Below are 19663 nucleotides of genomic sequence, written 5' to 3' on the forward strand. Positions count from 1 at the left end.
GTCCAAAATCTCTCCTTTTTGCATGGAAAAAAAAAATCTGATGCCATAGAAAAATGGGCTGTGCTATGGAACGCAGACCCCATCAGCCTCACCACCACTTCTCATCCCCAAGGCCAGCAAAGGAGCTGTGATTTAACAACTCCCTGGGTCCCTCCTCCGTCTGCTTTTACCCCCCACTTCCCTGGCTGCTCGGTTGGGTCGGCTTGGTTGGGAGACAGGAAAGATGCCCCGAAATAAATCCCCATCCTGGGGGTGCAGGGCTGATGAAGCCGCCTCTGAGTGGGAGGGAGAGCGCTTGTTCGGAGGCTGGGCAATGGCTCTGCTCCACAATTAATTATACATGCTCTGTGGTCCGTCTGGGAGGCATTAATGGCTCCAGATGCGGATCATGGGGCTCTGCGTGGCACTGTAAACACGCTGGAAGTCCAATTTGGATTTCCCCGGGTGCCTCATTTAAATGAATTATGTAAACGCTTTCCCCTCCTCTTCTGAGCAAAAGCCAGTCCGGCTGCTGCCTGATGTGTTAATCCCATGAATAAAATAAAAACAGGAGAGACCGTGCATTAAAGAGAATAAACTGATGCTGGGGGGGCTCAGCTTGGGACCCCCAGCCCTGGGCCTGGCGTTCCCCTCTGCCAGCCGCCTGAGGGCTGCAGAAGGTGCCACCAAGGTCCTGAACCCCTTGGTGTCCCACAGGGCTCCAGAAGGGTGACGTCCCCTGTGGGATTTAGCCTACACCCACCTCTGTTTTACTTAATTCCGTTCGATTTGGCAAGGCAGCGATCACAATTATCTTTGGTAAAGCAAGCTGCTGAACTTTTTCTCAGTTTCCTAATTTGCCCTAATTCCTCCTGAGCTCCACAATGCCGAGGTGCCCCCCCCAGGGACAGTGAATTAGGGCAATCACAGCCGGGGGGGCCTGGGGTCTGATACAGATGTTTCAATGGGCTGATGCAGGGCCTGATCCTGCTCAGCCTGGGGCTCGAGCGCAGGATGGGGGGGGCCCTGGCCTGGGCACTTTCTGCTGAGCAAAAGGTGGCAGATGTTTGTTTGATCACGAAATATTCACCCAGGAAATTTGAATGTAAAGGGCTACTCCACTCATGGAATGCATGCAGGGCACATGCACAGCACCGGGACGTTTCCCTTTGGAAGTGACAGTCACCACAAAAAGGCTTTTTTAGAAGATTGCTGCCTCTATATAGTGGCTGTGTGCGCGAACTCTCCCCTGGGCACCCCTTTTCCATCAGAGCCATCAAGCAAAGCATAATTCTGGACTGTATGGTGGCACATCCTTCTCGGGATGTTACCCTGTCCTGAGCTACAGGGTCTTTTTTTTTGTTCCTTTGTGTGTGTGAGCCTGTGTGCAATTCTGTTACGTTATACAGCCAGGGGCTGCAATAGCAGTCAGGCTTCCCCATGGATTGACCTTCCACTGAAGGTGCCCTGCAGCCAGATGATAAATGAGAAGGATGCTGGGATGCTGGAGGCAGCCCGCAGTGCTGCTGGGGCTCGCGCCCATGTGCCCCCCCCCACCTGCCCCAGTGTCCTCAGATGTTTTGGGTGTGCAATGATAATTGCACTGGGGAGCGTTTGCTACAGGTCTGAAATACCCCATAAAGAAATCAGGGAGCTGAGACTATCCATATTCTGATCAATACTGGATAGGGGTGAAATGAAGCAAATCTCGTAGCAGCACCTTGTGCAATTCAGCCCTTCCCAAGAGGATTCATGGGAATGACCAACAAACCATCGGGTTTTTCCCGCAGCTTCACCCTAGAGCTGTTTGGATCCAGCTGGAGAGCTGGGAAAAAAGAAAAGAACAAGGATTTCTTGTTTCAGAGAAAATCCCAGGGATGAGGTATTCCGGCCATAGCAGGAGACGTGCTGCTGGCGGGGGGCTGGCCCAGGCGGCCTGTCCCTGCGTCACCTCCAGCTGCAGCGGGTTTGGCTCTCCTGCACGGTGGGAGATGCAGGCAGCAAACCCCTATGGGGAAGGGCTGAGAAAGGCCCTGCAGGCTGTGGGGACCACGTTGTGTGGGCAAGTGTCACTTGCCTAAGGTGCGTTGGGGACCTAGGCAGGTGCTGGCCACTCCAAGACATGTCACAGCTCCGCACAGCCCGGCTGCGGCTGCGGAGCTCCTTGGGAGCTCCTCTGCTCACCCCCACCCCGGGTCTCCTAGAGGGGGCTGCAGGAAGGTTGCAGAGTGCAGGTTGCAAGGTGCAGGGTGCAAAGTGAACGGCGGTGGAGGGTGAAGGCTGCACGACAGGGTGCAGGGTGACAGGGAGGATGGACGATGCAGGGTACGTGATGCAGACTGAAGTGTGCACGATGCAGGTTGCAAGGTGCAGGATGCAGACTGAATGGTGCAGGGTGCAGGATGCAGGGTGCAGGATGCAGACTGAAGGGTGCAGGGTGCAGGATGCAGGGTGCAGCATGCACAAGACATGACGCAGGTTAAAGGACATAGGATGTAGAGTATAGGGTGCAAGTTGCAGGATGAATGAAGGCGTAAGATGGATGGTACTGGGTGCATGATGCAGGATGTAAAATGAAGGGTGCAGGGTGCAGCGCGCAGGACTTAGGTTGCAGCACGCAGGATGCAAGGAGCAGGGCACAGGCCTCAGGTTGCGAGGTGCAGGGTGTAAGGAGCAGGGCAAAGCTCACAGGGCAGGACACACCACGCAGGGCAGAACGCACCGTGCGGGACACGCGATGTAGGACAGGATACGGCACGCAGGACACAGCACGCAGGACAGGACACTCCGTGCGGGATACGCCGTGAAGGGCACGGGATTCAGGACACAGGAGGCAGGACAGGAGAGGACAGGACACAGCACGCAGGGCACATGATGCGGGACACTCCGCGCACGATGCAGGAGGACACGGGCAGGGCAGGGCGCACAGCGCACGGCGATGCTCTGTGCACGACGCGCCGCCAGCACCACCTCGTGGCTGCCACCGGGACCCGCCTGAGCCGCACGGCCCGGCCCCCCCCGGCCCTTCCCGGCTCCCCCCATAACCCCCCCGGCCCGGTCCGGCCCCGGGGCTGAGGAGGGAAGGAGCCGGGAGCGGCCCCCCGGGGCCCCCGTCCCCAGGGACCCCCTGTGCGGCGTGCGCCCAGCGCCGGTACGGCCCCCCCCAGGGTGCACCCGTGAACGGGGGGGTCCCCGCCGTGCTGCGCACCCCCTCCTGCTGTGCACCCCAGATCTGCTTGTGCCCCCCAGCACCGGTCTCCCGCAGGGTGCAGGATGAAGGATACGGGGTGCAGGATGGTGGATGCGGGGTGCAGGGTGCAGACCGAGGGGTGCAGGGTGTAGGATGAAGGGTGCAGCAGGCAGAAGCACAGCACGGGCGGCACCCCCACCGTGCCCCCCGCCATGCTGCACACCCACCCCATCCCGGGGTGCCCCCACTATCGGGTGCTGGGATTAGGGCTCGCTGTGCCTCCTCACCACAAGTCACCCTGCCCCAAAACGCTGCTCCCCTGCTTGCACGCACGCTGTGCCCTCAGCCCAGCGCTGGGTCCATACCATACGTGCCCCAGAAGGCCCCACAAAAGACCCCAGAAGGACAAAGCTGCCTTTTTCCTTTTTTCCAAACAAGACTTTATTGAGGATGCAGGGAGAGCCCTGGGGAAATCAACCGACCCTCCAAGGCTGGGGGGGACACAGGCGACACGCAGCCCCCAGCTTGGCTTTCCTCCAGGCTGGCTGGGGAAGCCGCAGAGGCTGGTGGCCGGGTCCCATCTCCTTGTCACGGTCAGTCCCCAAACCCCTGCAGAAGGCACCGCGGTCCCGGGAGAGGAGGAGAGCAGCTCGTGCAAACCCAGCCCTCCAAAGGCTGAGAGGAGGGCGGCTGAAGGCACCGCTGAAGGCACGAGGCAAGCACAGGCAGCGTAACAGCGGTACGGACGTCCTTAGGAAAGTCCCAGCCCTCTCGTTGACTGTCCCTGCTTGGCACTTTATCCCTTTTAAATTAAAACCAAAAACCTGCAAGAAGGCACAACCCACGTGCAAAACTCGAGGCTGGGGCCGAGGCGGAGCTGGGGCTGCCCCTGGCGTTGGGGGGGGGATGCCCGCGGCCGCCTCAGCTGAAGTCCCGGTCCGGCAGCACCAGCGGAGCCACCAGCGTCCAGGCGTAGAGCAGAAGCCCGGCCCAGCTGGAGCAGATCTTCACCCACACGGCCGTCCAGGGGCTGCTCAGCACCCGCAGGCTCTCGTCGGGCCTGAAAGGGCAAGAGAGTGGCACCCATTACGGCGCCGCACTGGCACGGTGGCACCCTCCAGCCCCGAGGTCCTCAGCCACGTGCTGGAGGATGCAGCCCCGGTGCTGTAGCCTGGGACACCCCGGGGCTGGCTCCCTGCTCCCCCCATGTCCCCAGGGTGCAGCGGGGATGCTGCAAGGACAGGGGGGATGCTGCAAGGACAGGGGGGATGCTGCAAGTGGGTACCCAGCGAACTCACACCCAGAGCGCATCCATAGGGCGCTCAGCCACCTCCAAATAATTAACCCTGATTGGGATGCCTGTGAAGTTTGCTCACACGTGGACCCATCCTCAGCAGCCGTGCCCAGCCCAAGTACGAGGAGGACCCCACAGAAGGGGGGAGCAGAACAGGGGGATGCCCCCGGCCCCCGGGGGTGCTGCCCACCTGTACCAGTTGGTGAGCGTCATCATGATGTAGAGGGCGGCGAGGAGGAGGCAGAGGTGGAAGAAGCTGTAGCTGTAGGTGACGCCGTCCTGCTCGTTGTCGTAGGCGCGGTGCACCCCGCTCTCTGCCGCCGCCGCATCCCCAGCGCTCGCCCCGGCCCCGCTCTCCTCCGTCAGCATCATCTTGTTGACCTGCGCGTGGTCCGAGGAGCGGATGCTGCAGACAGACGGACGGATGGACAGGTCAGGGTGACTGTGCCCCGGCATGGGGACACCCCACAGGGGTGTCCCTAGGGTGGCAGAGCAGTCTGAGGGATGTGGCTCGAGCAGAAACCCCCTGACACCCTAAAAGCTGTGAGCAGGACCCCGCAGGGTGCCCAGTGCCGGGGAGCAGGATGGCTCTGCAGGCAGCGCGTGGTGCCAGCACCCTGGAACAAGCTGCAGCACCGATTCCCCTAAAATCCTCCCGGTGCCTCTGGGCAAGCAGAGGGACCGTGAGGTCCCAGGGGCCACGCGCCACATCCTCACCTGATGAAGAGGGTGCAGAGGATGAAGATCACCAGCCCCACGATGCTCGGGGCGTCCCACCACGTTGTCAGCGGCTGGGCAGCCTCTGCTGAGCCCGTGCTGTTCCGCAGCAGCAGCGTGGGGTTACAGTCCTGGTCTGGGGGGGCACGCAGGGGGGTCAGTGCCTGTCCCCAGACTCACACCCCCCCCCGAGCGGCAGGCAGCAAGCCTGAGGATGCCCTGTGCTTACTGGGGACGTTGGCCAGGGCGGACCAGGTGATGAAGATGGTGTAGAGGGTGATGAGGGACGCCTGCAGCAGCCCCGAGTGCGGCTGGGCATCCTGCAAACACAACGGCGACGCTCAGGGCTCATCCTGGCGCAGGGGGAGGTGGCAGGGCCACCGGCCTCCCGGTTCCCCCCGCCACCTCACCTGGATTTTGGGCAGGATGGACATGGCCGAGACGATGACGCAGAGGATGAGGTTGATGCTGATGAGGACCTTGCCCTCCGTGCAGCCCTGGGGCTTGGTGTAGTAAACATAGAGCAGCGCGATGGCCGCAATGGAGGCAGCGTAGAAGATGAAGGTGACAGCGCAAAGGGCTGGGGGAGGAAGGAAAAAAGGAAGGGGGCTGGAGCAGAGCCCCGGCCGTCGCTGCAGGGCAGCTCCCGGCCCCAGGATGAGGTTCCTGGGGCAGCAGGGCGCAAGGCGCAGCCGCACCGACCTGCGTACCAGCCCTTGGCGCTGCCCTCGCCCGCGTTGCGCAGCCACAGCTGGCTCCAGGAGTGGGCGAAGTCGATGAGGAGGATGAGCTGGATGAGGATGAAGAGGAAGGAGCCGACCACACCGAAGTAGAACCAGACTTGGGTGGCGGGAGGAAGAGAGGAAGACGTTAGGAGTGGGAACGTGACAGCGCTGGGTGCATGGGGGCAGCACCCAGTGCCAGGACACACGGACGCCGAGGGCAGGATGGTGCCCCTGGCATGGTGCGGACCCCGTGGCCCCCCCACCGCCCGCCTGCAGCCCCTCACCTGAGGTGAAGGAGCCGTCAGGGATGTAGAAGGCCCCCACCGTGAGCCCCACCAGCACCATGAACTTCAAGAGCCAGAAGCTGCAGGAGGGGAGAGGAGGCAGAGTCAGCGAACGGGAACCATCACCGCTGGGAGCGAACCCCCAGCGGCTCCCAAAACGCTGGGGCAGGGGCTCTGCTGACCCCCCCCCCCCAAACCAGCATCCCCAGGGAAACATGCTCAGGGGCTGCTCGGCTCCTTGTTCAGGAGCCAGGGGCCAGGCATCCCCCAGATGGGAGTGGTGCTGGGCAAATCCCGAATTTCCCAGCACGTTGCGCCTGCTGGTACATGCAGCACTGGGGTGTACAATCCCCAAAAGCGTTGCATTCAACCCAAAACCTGAGAGCGAGCTCAAACTGCCTTTCTGCTTTATCCCCACCTTCCCCATGCACAGAACGGGGACAAAAAGGGAAAAAAAATGAAACGGACTCTCCCCAAACGTGCTTCAAGACAAGCGCGAGGGCTCGCTCACCCGTTCTGCACGGCGGCTCGCGGGTCCTTGCTGCTGCGCACGCATACCATGATCACGGCGAAGAGGAAGAAGAAGGAGGCGGCGGCGAAGCCCATGCGGTACACGGCCTTGTGGCCCAGGAAGCCGCTGCAGTCAGCGTGGACTTGGACCCCCAGCACCGAGCCGCTGCCCTCGCAGAAGCCGGGGAGCTGCAGGGGTGAGGAGATGAGGAGCGAGCGCCCCGGCTGCTCCCCGAGCGCCCCGCACCCTCAGCCGGCCAGCAAGAGGGTGGCACAGCTGGGGACACTGGTGGCGTGACCCAGCCAAAGCCACCCTGCAGGGCACTGGGAAGCTGGGGTGAAACTGGCATTTCCCAAAAGGTCCCAAACTGGGATGTAGGAAACCTTTTGGGTAGACAGCTGGGAAAAACTGATAATGCAGGAATTTATCCCACAGCATTGTCATCTCCGTGGAAAGCCGGGGTCAATGACACCCTCTCTTTGTGAGATGCTTGGAAAAAAGCATCAGAAGCAACACCACGCCCCAAAAAAATTACTTTTTGAGTCAGCCTCACGTACCCATCCCAAGCTAAACCCCTTCCCCAGCCTGATCAAGTCCAGCAACCTCCGCGAGGGCAGCAGGAGTTACCTTGTGCAGCTCCTTCTCCACGCCGGGGATGATCATGATGATGGAGACGAGGGTGCAGAGGAAGAGGAAGAAGGTGAAGAGGAGTCGGGAGACGGTGGAGTTCCTGGCCGAGGGGCAGCAGCCGCAGAGAAGGCATGATGCGGGGCCGCACAGGCAGGACACCTGCAACGAGAGCCGGGGGGCCGTGGGAAGGGGATCGCCGCAGAAACCACCCAGCTCGGAAACTGCTGCAGATGGTCCTGGGGACATCCACGTCCTCGTTGGTTTTTTGTTTTTGTTTTCTTTCCAGCCATTGCATGAAAAAAGGCCCTGCCCCGCTGCAGCCTCATCTCTTTCGAATCAGTCCACAAAATAATTTAAGGCTGCCTTTTCAACCTAATAGGGGATGGGGAAAAAACCCATACCAGCATCGTGGGGAAGCCAGCTCTCCCTGCAAGCCGTGCTGCTAAACCCATTTTACAGGTGGGAAAACTGAGGCACAACATCCTCAGAAGTCCACGGTGGTTTCTGGTGGCCCAAATCCCCAGCTCCCACAAACCATGGTGACAGAAGCATGCAGGAGATGCTGTTTGCATCCCTGCAGTTGGCCTTCGACAAGTTTGACTCTGCCGCTCCTTGAAATGTTGTTCCCACTGGATATTCACCTGCTTATTTAATGCCTACGAGGTTTTGGAGCACCCTGAGCAGCAATCATGGCCCTTAAAGGAAGAATAACCGAGGGGTTTTGCATGAAGTCGGGTTTGATGCTGGCTAGGGGGCAGGAGGGCAGGATACGGCCAGCAGCCAGCCCTGGCCACCACGTCCTGGTCCGGATGTGACTGATCAGGACAGGGACAACTTTCAGCCCTTCATCACCTCTGTGGAGCCACCCATCTGCGGGGCCACGTCCAAAACCCCCATTTCCCAGAAGGACATAAAGTGAGTGAATAAACAACGTAAGAAACATTTCAAGAAACGTTTCTGAACCTTTAACCCACTCGTAGGTCATACGAGCAAAAGGTCCCGTGTTAAATATCTATCCCACTCGCTGGTCCTCACCGAACTGCTTTCCCTCTATCTGCAAGTAACTTCATCGATTTATTTTGCTTTTGACTCTTTTATTCTCCCCCTCGAGCAGCTTTTTCTGCCCTGCACTTGAAGGGCCTCAGCCAGCCACAGGCCTGCAGACACTGGAAGGGCTCAGCTCCCTCCCGTAACGGGGGTGTGTGCGTTGTGTGTTCATTATTACCCAGAAAAGGCTACACACTTCCTTAATTATGCCCAGCAATCAATGTTAATTAAATATCTGTCCATATCAACTAAAGCACACATCCCTCTATCCGAAAATTAGTGGGGGAAAAAACAGAGATAGCAGAAAAGAAACAGCTTTTCGGGTGGCTGTGCAAGGACATCAAACGTGCAGCTTCCTCCTCAGATGCAGGAGCGTGGAGGTTCACAGCGCTCACTTTGACACCCCAAAATCACTAGAGGAAGCTTTGAAATTATTTTGGAAACCTCATCACATCACTGCTCGAGCAAAATCAGCTCCTCCGTGATGTATACAGCATCCAGCCCAGCCAGAGGCTGTGCTGAGCAGGCGAGAGGAGCCCACCTTTCCTCAGGGACCATGACGGAGCTACTCAAGGGACATCACTTCATGCTTTTGACTTGAGAACGTGAAAAAGCAGCCTTCAATTCGAGATTACTTCCTTGCAGGCTCATTAAGCGCTCCATTTGCACAAGAATGCATTTAAAATGTGTCGGTTTTACCGTATGTAACCTTCAAATTGAAAAAATAAATTAAAAAAAAAAAAAAAAAAGAAAGAAAATGGCCACCGAAAACAGCCTGAAAAATCATGCGGTTTGTCATTTGGTGGCTGAATTTGGGGGTTCAGCCCCCTGCTGCCGTCACTTCCCACCGTTGAGGCTGTTCAGGCTTTGTGGTCGCAGGGTGACCACGGCACGCACGGCAAGATGTGCAAAGGCATCACAGCACAACCCACAGCCTGTGCAGAACCTCATCCCCAGTCCCACAGCTTTCTGCTTAAAAGAGAAATGAAGCAACGAGGGCTTGGTTAGAGTCAGACAAAAGGGAGAGAGGCACGGGCTGGGCACGGCCGGGAGATACGCTCACACATGGAAACGTTCCTGCACGGCACCCCACGCTCGAGCATCTGCAAAACCCTGCAGGAGGCACGACCCCACGCATCCCATTTTCCCTGGGATAGGCACGTCACTGTGCTGAAGCTACGAGGTTTTGGGGAGCCCACATCCCCCTGGAGCTTTCCATAATCATTGAGCGATTGAACTTGGAAAAGACTTCTAAGATCATCAGGTCCAACCAGAGCTGGACTTCAGGGTAGGCTCTTTCAGGACAAGCTCCGTGGCCTCATTTCAGGTTTTATGGCCTCCTGCAAGCACGGGGAGGCACCTCCCAGCATAACGGGGTAGGGCTGTAACCTGAGAGTCCCACGTCACCAGGAGGCCCTTCGGCACAGAGGACCGTGCCTACAAACTGCCCTTCCCAAGCACCTTTACAAAGGAAGAGGCAGCTCTTGATTTCGGCCTTTCCCTTTGTTTTTCTTGAGCAAGCAAGTGGATTAAAGGCAAGAGAAGCCTCCTGTAGGAACACAGCACTGGAAGCGCCCAGTCGCACCTCTCCAGCGGGCTTTCCAGGATGCCCACGAGTACGGAGGTGGATCCAGCAGGACAGAAAAAGCCAGCGAAGGGAAGCGGCCCACAGACGTGGTGGACCAATGAGGAGGCGTCAGGTTTCAGCTGCCACAGATTAAAGATTAATCCCTCCGGTTTCGCTATCGACATCCTCACAAAACGCAGCTCGCCGCCAGAACGGCGGCTGGGGGTGCAGAACGGGCACCGCTCACACAGCCCGAACCCAACAGCAACCCAGCGCCACCCCCTCCTGCAGGCTGCCCTCGCCCCCACACCCCTGCGGATGCAGAGACTGAGTCAACCAAAAGCAACGCCAAGCAGCCAGTCATCATCTAATGAGCTGGCAGATTAATCAGTACCAAAGGCAACGAGGTCAGCGCAGGCCGGGGAGGTGGGAACCCCTGGGCACCAGGTCCCAGCATCGCCCCCACAGCCAGGTGAAATGCAGGGGCCTGACCCTACACAGAACCTACAAGTGACTCTACCCTGGGCCAAAACATTTCCTGGAGGGGGAAAAATATCCAGAATTATGTCAACACCCTCCACAGCCCTGCCCCGGAGTAACTCCTGGCTTTTCCGATACCGCCAACGGGGCCAAGTGAAACCCTCAGAACTTTGAGGCCGAGTTGCGAAAGCGGCCCCGTTCCCGGCCCCGGCCCCGTTCCCAGCCAGGCGGGGAGGTTTCGGGGACCTGCCCCAGCCCGTGCCCAGGAAGGCAGCGCCGGGCGCGCGTCACCGGGCACGGCACCGGCAGCACCCACCTGCATCACCGGCACAGCACCGGGCACGGCACCCGCACAGAGCCCCCCCTCCCAGCCCCTCGTTCACAGGCAGGATGCTGGGGCTGGCTCAGGGGGGTGTCAGCCCCTGCTTCCCACCCCGGGGTGTATCGGGGCAGGGTGTGAGCCCCCCTTCTGGGATGCCCTGGGAGCCCAGGATACCCCAAGCCCTCCCCGGAGCTGGGCGCTGAGGCAGGACCCCGTTTTCCCTCAGCGCTGTAAGAGTGCCCCAGCTCCCCACAGCCCCCCCAGATGCATGGGGTACACCCCCGGGGGGTGCCCTGGTACTATGGGATCCCCCTGAGCACGAGATTCAGGAGCTCCGCATCTCCCTGGGACGAACCCCACGGGGCTCCCTTGGACACCCCTGGGTGCAGCGAGCCCCCCTGCCATGGGTGTCCCCTGCTTCCCCCGGGGACAGAGGGGGGCACCTCCGGGGGTCCCCTGCAAACCCCGAAGGGGGCCCCTGCGTTTTCCTGGTATAGAGGGGGGCATCCCGCGGGTGTCCCTACAACCCCCCAGGGATCCCCTACAACCCTCCAAGGATCCCCTACAACCCCCAGGGGTCCCCTGCTTCCCCCGGGTACACAGGGGGGCACCCTCTGGGGGGTCCCACGCATTCCCCTGGGGGTCCCCTGCGCCCCCCCGGCTCCACCGGGCCGCACCCCCCCGCTTCCCCTCCCCCGCCCCGTGCCTCCTGTGCCCCCCCCGGGCTGCAGCGGCCCCCGCTGCCCCCTGTCCCCCCCCAGAACTGCACCGGGGCGCAGCCCCCGGGTGCCCCCAAACCCCCCCCTCTCCCCCGGGTGCCCCCAGCGCTCCCCAGGGCCCCCTCCGGTCCCGTCCCGGAGCCGAACCCGGTGCACGCTGCGGCTCGGAACCGGTTCGGCTCCGGTTCCCCCCGCTGCCCCGGCACTCACGCAGCTCAGCAGGGAGCAGACCCCCAGGCAGGCCCCCATCGTGCGCCCCCGGCTCCCCGAGCCCGGCGCGGCGCCTCCCCGGGGCGGGCCCGAGTCTGCGGGGCGGGGGCAGCGGCGGGGCGGGCCCGGGCCGGGGCTCCGGGTACGGGGTTGGGGGGGGGCACGGGAGGGTCCCCCCGGCACGGCGAGGGGTGAGGAACCCGGGTCAGTAGGGTGGGGGGTGCTGGGGGGGGGGGGGAGCCGGAGAGTAAGGGGTGGGGGAGATGGGGCTGCCGGAGGGTGTCCCAGCCCCGGGGGTGGGATGGGAATCGGGGTGGGGAGTGGGAGTGTGGAGATGGGAAGGGAGGTGTTAGAGGGGGTGGGGTGGGATGGGGTGGGATGGAATGGGATGGGGTGGGGTGGGATGGGGTGGGATGGGGTGGGATGGGATGGGATGGGATGGGATGAGAATAGAATAGAATAGAATAGAATAGAATAGAATAGAATAGAATAGAATAGAATAGGGTAGAGTAGAGTAGAGTAGAGTAGAATAGAATAGAATAGGGTAGAGTAGAGTAGAGTAGAGTAGAATAGAATAGAATAGGGTAGAGTAGAGTAGAGTAGAGTAGAGTAGAATAGAATAGAATAGGGTAGAGTAGAGTAGAGTAGAGTAGAATAGGATAGAATAGAATAGAATAGAATAGAATAGAATAGAATAGAATAGAATAGAATAGAATAGAATAGAATAGAATAGAATAGAATAGAATAGAATAGAATAGAATAGAATAGAATAGAATAGAATAGAATAGAATAGAATAGAATAGAATAGAATAGAATAGAATAGAATAGAATAGAATAGAATAGAATAGGTGTTGGCTGGAAAGGGTCTACAGCGATCATCAAGTCCCACTGCCAGCCTACTGCTGAAGCTGAGGCACAGCCCCCTCTCTAGGAGGCCTGTTCCCGTGTCTGACAGCCGGGAAAGTTTCCCCTAACTGTGCTGGGTCTGGCTGGGATGGAGTCACCTTTCCCTGCAGCAGCCCACGCAGCGCTGTGCTCTGCACGTAGCTGGAACAGCCCTGGTATCACACCGGTGCTGTGCCTGCTGCTGAGCAGTGCTGGCACCGCATCCGGACGCCCTCCGGCCCCCCAGAGCCACCAGGCTGGGGGTGGGCAAGAGGGGAGGAAAGAAAGTCACCAGGGCAGCTGCCCCAAAGCCACCGAAGGGATATTCCATCCCATGTGGTGTCACACTCAGCAATAAGAGGTGGAAAAAGGAAGCGGAGGGGAGGGGTGGGCTCTCGTTGTGAAAACATCTGTCCTCCCGAACAGCGGCTACGTGCCTTGAGGCCCTGCTTCAAGGATGTGGTCAAGCATCAGTCATTGGTAGGAAGTGGAGAAATTTCTTTCCTCTGTGCTTCCACATGGTCTTTGTTTTTCTTTCCTTTTTTTTTCCCTTTTCCATTTTCCTTTCCCTTTAGTTAAATTATTTAATTAATAATATTTTTCCCTTGATAATTATTTTTCCTTTAATTAAATTGTCCTTATCTCAACCCGTGAGTTGTTTCTTTCCTTTTCTTCTTCCCCTCCTCTTCTGAGGAGGGGCAGTGAGAGAGCGGTAGCGGTGGCGTTCAGCTGCCTACCGCAGTAAAACCACCACACCGACGTCTGGTCCGAGCATCCCCCGGGGAAGGTGAGCACTCCCCCTCGCTGCTTCCCCTCTGTAGGGAGCAATGAGGGCACCCCTCAACCTCCAGTTCTCCAAACCAGACCCACACAGCCTCTCCTCCCAGGACATGCCCTCCAGCCAGCTTTGTTGCCCTCCTCTGAACACGGTCAGGTAACTTAAAATCCTTTTTAAATCGTGGTGCTCACCCCAGGGGCCAGGGTAATGCAGCTCACGGGGAAGGGCTCAGGTCCTCAGACACGGCTCTGAACCAGGAGCTTTTCCTCTGCAAACACCCTAACTAGGAGGTATTTTGAGTTTATTTGCCGTGAATTGGGACACATTGGAAGCTCCAAGTCAGGTCCCACCCACGTCTTGTCTCTGGAGCAGCTGATACTGCCAGGGAGGGCCTGGGGTTTCCTGGTGTATGGCTTCAGGAGGGAAATTAATGACACCCTGTGATTTTTAACTGTGGGGTGTCTCCTGTGCAGAGAGATGTGCCCCTGCCACGAGCTGCCAATGGAAGACACGGGGTCGGCAACTGCTGCTCCCAGCCACCGAGTCCCACAGGTCTGTTACACGTCCCAGCCCCAGCACAGCCCCCAGCTCCAGCACACTTTTCCCTGCTCTCCCTGCTCCAGGCACGGAGGAGGATTCAGTCTCCAGGCTGGTTAATCTGTCCCGCAGGAGCCATCCCCATCTTCCTCTTCTCCCCCTGCCTCCCAGCTTCAGTGGGACAGAAACAGCGCCCAGGTGCAGAGAGCTGGGAGTCGTGGGCGTGCCAGCAGGGTTGGGGGGTGAAATTCAATTTTCAAGACGAAATTCATTGCAAAAAGGGCTGTGACCTGAGCAGGAGCTCCTCAAAGGGCTGGGGGCGAGGTGTGAGGGTCTCGGCAGAGCCGGGGCACCAGCAGATGCCGATGCCCTCCGGGAGCTGCGGCTCCGCTCCCGGCATCCGAAATTCAGGGGTTGGGACCGACCTGGCTGCACCGGCCCGCTTCCAGGCCCCAAATTCAGGCAGAGCAGAAGGTAGGGAGGCCTGCAGCAGGACCAGGGCCAGGCACCCGCCGTGCCCTCGGTGTCCTTGAGGAGGAGGAGGGCGCCGGGAGCCTGCGGGCAGCGCTGCGGGGCTCGGCCCCTGCCCGCAGCCGGAGCTTGCCCGAGCCCCTCGGGGCCCCCAGGAGCTGCCAGCGGGATCCCGGCGGGCAGCAGAAAGCCCACCCGTGCCCTGTCCCTGTCCCCGCTGTCCCCTCCGCCCCCACCGTCCCCTTGGTCCCCCCCCTCCCCTCGGCCGGAGCCGCCAGGTGGCGGTGCCGGGATGCGCTGGGTGCGCTCAGCTCCCGGCCCTGCCGCCCCCGAGGCGATGTCCCCGTGTCCCCGCCACCACCGCCCCCAGCACCAGGAGGTCCCAGCCCCCGGCTGCGTGGAGGGGGGGGGGTGGGGGGCGCTCCCCACGCGTGTCACAGCACCGAGGGGGCTCCCCGTGCCACCGCCACCAGCCCGGTGCCACCTGCCCCTTGCTGTCCCCATCCCCAAAGGGCCCGCTGGCTTTATGTCCCACGGGACAGGGATGCTGCCAGGGATGCGTGGGGTGCTGCCAGCCCCTCTGTGCCAGAAGCCCCCAGATCACCCCGGGTGCTCAGCAGGGCTGGGAGCAGCCTGGCCCCGAAGAAATTCCCCTCCTCCCTCCCCGACACCCGAGGCACCAGGCTCAGGGGGGGACTTTCCACCTGCATGGGGGCATTTGGGGTCTGGGGGTGGCACCAGAGTGGCCGTGGAGGGACTGGGCTCTGCTCCAGGGACGTCCTCCCCAGGGGGGACCCGAGTGGAAAACAAATGGCCTCATGTGACAGTAACTGGGACAATACCAGCTTAGCCGTGGGCGCAGCCAGAAGGGTTCCTGCTGAGCCTGAGCGATGCTATTCACGGATAAACCTACATTACAGTCATTAATAATAATTAATAATCGAGCCCGTATTGGGAAAAAAAAAGCTCAACCCTTCAAACACCTTTCCTCCAGGGCATCACCTAGCGCAGGCGTGACACAAGCAGGGACATTTTGGGGAGATGGGGGTCTGATGCCCATGTCCCTGGGGCTCCCTGGGAGCTGACACCACTCCTTGACGAGGTTTTGGGGCACCCAGGACCCTTCCCCAGGTCCCTCAGGTCTGCCCCAGGCCACCGCCAAGCACGTCACAGCCTCGTGGTTTGGGTGCTTCAGGGAAGTGCTCGAGACCTCGGGGTGCTGCTCATCCGCACGGGGAGGTGAGGAGGGGTCCCCGGGTCCCCCCCTGCCCTTCCTGGGGCCAGGCAAGGAGGAGAAGAACGAAGCTGCCCTCTCTGCCCCCCTGCAGTCCCTCTTGGTGGCCTCCAGGAGTGGACAAGCACAAAGCCAGCCTGGGATGGGAATGATAAATGCCGAAGTCCCAAGATTGAAGCATCTCCCCCTTATCTAAGGACGCCTTTGAGTCGGGGAATTAATTTTGTGCTAAGCTCTTCTGTAATGAACAGCCACGGGACTGGGGACGGGTGATTGCAGGGCCTTTAATTACGGGCAGAGGCAGAGTGCTCGGCGTCACGGGAGCAGGGATTCAAACCCAGCGGATAAAAAAGGAAGGGTTGGGCAGCGGGGCTGTTTGCTGGGAGATGGCTCTCACCAGGAATGATTCTGGGGTGGCCACCGCCAACCTGCAAAGCCTTCTGCACCCGAGCCCCTGCTTTGTCACTTGTGTTGACCATGACCTCCCCCCCGGCAGCTCCCAGACCACGACCTCCCATCCTGCAGCCCAGGGCCCTCAAAAGAAACCCGCAGCCAAGCACGCCTTCATCAGCCTGGACCCTCCTTGAGGCCCTTCTGCCGATTTGGGATGCCTTAAGGGCCAGTGGGGCTGCCACGGCTGCCGCTTTCAATAAGAAAAGCCACGGACCACCACCAAACCTAGTGCTCATCACCCGACGGGCTGTGACCCTTTCCCCAAAGCCTCTCCCAGCCAGAAAAGGGAAGGACCAAGAATTTCTGGCCACCCTCCGCCCTTGAAGCTTGATTCAGCTCGTGCTCGCAGGCAGGGCTCCCAGCTGCCTTCGCATTCCCCTGCCGAGTGAGGACAGATGCCGTTTGTCCTTCTCACTGCGGTGGCCAGATGCGGGGCCGGTGATGGATTGGAACATCATGTAGGAGCTTCTGCACCGTCACAGCGGCTGCTGGCTCTCCCACGGGGTGGAAAATTTGGGGAGGGTAGGCTCCACGATCAGCTAAATTGCTTCTCCAAGGCCCCAGGATCCAAATCGATAGAGGTGGAGGGGCAGGGAGGTGGGGGAGCAGGCAGTGGGGTGAGGGCACAACCTGGAGGTGCCCGTGCTCTGCCTGGCAGGAGGACGTGGTTCTTTTTTTGCAGCCGTAACTCCATCTTTGAGACATTTTCAGCTCCTGCCAGCCCCAGCTCACCCCAGCTCCGGGTCTGAGCATTGCTTTCCCGGGATGTCTTCCCAAAATCTGGGACAGATCCCCCCAGCTCCCCACGTGCGTTTCCCACCCCAGCACATGGTGCTCTGTGCACCACGACAGACCAGTCCCACAGGTGATGGGGTGTCCCCGGCGCCACCGGGTGTCCCAGCGAACGTGGCCCACGCAGGGCATGCAGGGGGTGTGCAGAAGCCTGGTGAAAAGCTGTGCACGCCGTGAGCCATTTCCTAGCCTGCTCATTTTCAGATTTAACGATTATTCCTTTTGGAGAAATGTCTAATGAGCCATGGGGATCCAATTAGATTTCTCTAGTCAGCATTTTGCCTCGTTCCTTTCTGTTTAAAGGAAGAAAAAGAAAAAGAAAAAAAAAAAAAACAGCAGCACCAACGTGGAGACAATTAGATCAGTGTCTTCTTAACGACTCCGTGGCTCCGGTGGAAGCAGCTGGCTGGCAGCAGAGGCAGAAACCAGGCTGCACCCACGCACAAGGGTGCCGAGGGGCTGCTCCACCCCACACCCACCCCTCGGCAGACCCCACAACATCCCCTCATCTTGTTTCCGTGGCACAGGACAGCAGCGAGCCCATGGGTGCCACAGGGCTTGGCTTCGCTCCCCGCACCGTGCGTTTCGCACAGCACCCACGTGCATCCCCGGAGCCGCACGGGGCTTTTTTGCTAGGCACAGCAGCGAGCTGGGGCTTTGTGCTGTGATCCTGCTGGCAGGAGCAGGGCTGATGACAAACTCCAGCCACTCCCCAGCCTAAGATGCCCCAGTGCTGATGGAGGTACCCCAGGAAAACCCAGGTGGGACAGAAATGGCGATGCTGGGGCAGGGAGAGGGGTGAGATCCCACGGCACGCATCGAAGTAAGCAGTGCCACAGCGCTCACCGCGGATGGGGACAGGGACAAGAAGACAGGGTGAGCACTGCCACCACCCAGACCCTGCACCCTCCCGGCACCAGCCGAGGCTGCAGAAGCGCTGCCGAGCCCCACGTGCCCAGCCGAGCAGATTTTCCTTGGCTGCCTGGGCTATATTTAGCTCCCTGTAAAAGGGGTTAGCGAGCAGCGCTGAAGCCGGTGGCACAGCTAGGAATGTCAATGGAAGAGCAGCCAGGGATAAAAAAAGCCCAAGCCGGGCGCTGGGAGCTTTGCACAAATCCCTGCCACAGCAGGAAGAGGAGGAGGAGGAGGAGAGGAAGAGGAGGAAGAGGAGGAAGAGGAGGAGGAAGCACCGTGCCCCACACAGGTGGCACTCTGCGATGGCCGCTCGCTGTCCCCATGCTCGGCAATTTCAGGGATTTCGGCCAGTTTGCCAACACAGCAGTTCCCAGTTTCTGGAAGTTACTGGAGCACGAACAACAGACTTTAGCTCTTTTTGCCCATTAAGACAGCTTTTCAGATGCTTCGTTTATGCTCCGTTAACTCATACACACCTTTTTTTTTATTATTATTTCTTTCCCCCCCCCCCCAGGACTCGCCTTGCTGCCCTGGTCTGCCCTCCTAGAGCGAAACCTGGGCAGCCTCAGCGGAGGGACTGACTCAGCCCAGCGGTGAGCTCAGCGCAGGAATAACCTTTCCTCTACATCGCCCGTGTACCCTGCAAGAAATCAGGGCCTAAACAGGGCTGGAAAATATGAGGAGAGGTCTGACAGAGGAATAGCAAAGCGCTGCTCCCCCTCCGAGGTGACTTTTGGCCCAGATCAGACCTGCGGGAAAACAAACCCGCTCCTTCCCTGCCTGCCTCTGCTTTGTCACCTCCATCCCTCCCCAGGGGGGCCAGCAGAGGGGTGGTGGCTCAGGTCAAACACTCCCGAGCCTGTTTCCGCCGTCTTCTGGGCCTTTCTCCTTAGTAGCAAACGTAATTTAAAGTGGGTGGCGGATGGGGGGCTGTCTGACCCCGTCCTTGCTGGCTTTGCTGCCCTGATGGATAAAGAAGGGTCTTGGGGACATCCGTGTTTTGTTTCGGGTACCCCCATCAGTGATGCTCGCCCTGCCCAGAGGGCTCGGAGCTGGAGACCCTGCTGCTCGCTGCACCAGGAGGCTGCACTGCAAAGCTGGGACCCGACTGGTCAGAGGGCCCCCGTCCCTGCTCCTGTTTCACCTCTGTGCTGCCTCAGTTTACCCAGCTCCCTCGGCCTGGCCGTCCCCAGGGGTCCGCAGCGGCATGGGGGTGCTCAGGGGGTGGAAATGGGGGCAGTGCTGTAGCTCTCCCCCAGCTCCCCCAGGGCAGGGCATCCCTTGGGGGCACCCAGAAGGGAAAGCCACCCTTGGGTGCTCCAGCGGGGCCTGCAAACCTCTCCGAAACGGGAGTTCCTGAGGACGCGGAGGGATGAAGCGGGGGGCAGGACCTCGTCCCCCTGCTCACACCCCAGCGTGGCTCCCTTCCGGCCCTCCCCAAAGAGGAGGCTTCCCCCCAGTGTCCCCTCCCAGTCCCCCCAGTGCCCCGTCCCCGCTCCCACACGTTTCCCAGGGCAGGGGGATGGCAGCCGCCCCCCTCTCCCTGCGACAGCCGGTGTCACAGCCGTCAGGTGCCAGGATAAACATCGCCTCCCGCCGATGCCTGGCCCAAGACTGCTCCGGAGAGGAGAGACAGTCAAGGAGAAAGCAGAGCGTGAGCAGCTAAAAATAGCTAAAAACAGCGGCTGGCGAAGGCTCCCTCCCTGCTGGCAGCGCGGGAGCCGCGCGTCGCCCGTCACCGTGCCCGAGCGGCAGGGCAGGGTGTCCCTGGGCGACCCCAGCACCGTGGGGCACGAAAAATTTGCCTTGCTGGAGGCTGCAGAGCCCGGGGAAAGCATCGCTGGTGAGCGCCCCGTGCTCCTGCAGCCGGGCCCTGCTGAGCCCCAGAGCTTGCGAGCCCCGCTCGGGACTGAGCTCCCCACC

At 60.1% G+C, this 19663-nt stretch overlaps 1 protein-coding gene across 1 annotated transcript; it reads right to left on the reverse strand.

The window, feature by feature from the left end:
• Positions 1-3585: 3585 nt before the first annotated feature.
• On the reverse strand, positions 3586-11823 carry SERINC2 (serine incorporator 2). Its single transcript, XM_066982572.1, has 10 exons — positions 11676-11823; positions 7328-7489; positions 6701-6888; positions 6190-6269; positions 5883-6020; positions 5591-5760; positions 5410-5500; positions 5181-5316; positions 4654-4869; positions 3586-4229 (listed from the first exon to the last, which is right to left on the reverse strand). Exons 1-10 carry the CDS (start codon positions 11712-11714, stop codon positions 4091-4093), a joined length of 1359 nt encoding a protein of 452 aa, XP_066838673.1. The 5' UTR covers positions 11715-11823; the 3' UTR covers positions 3586-4090.
• Positions 11824-19663: the final 7840 nt, after the last annotated feature.

Source organism: Anser cygnoides, chromosome 24, assembly GCF_040182565.1.
Source record: "Anser cygnoides isolate HZ-2024a breed goose chromosome 24, Taihu_goose_T2T_genome, whole genome shotgun sequence".
In the NCBI taxonomy this organism is placed as follows: domain Eukaryota; kingdom Metazoa; phylum Chordata; class Aves; order Anseriformes; family Anatidae; genus Anser; species Anser cygnoides.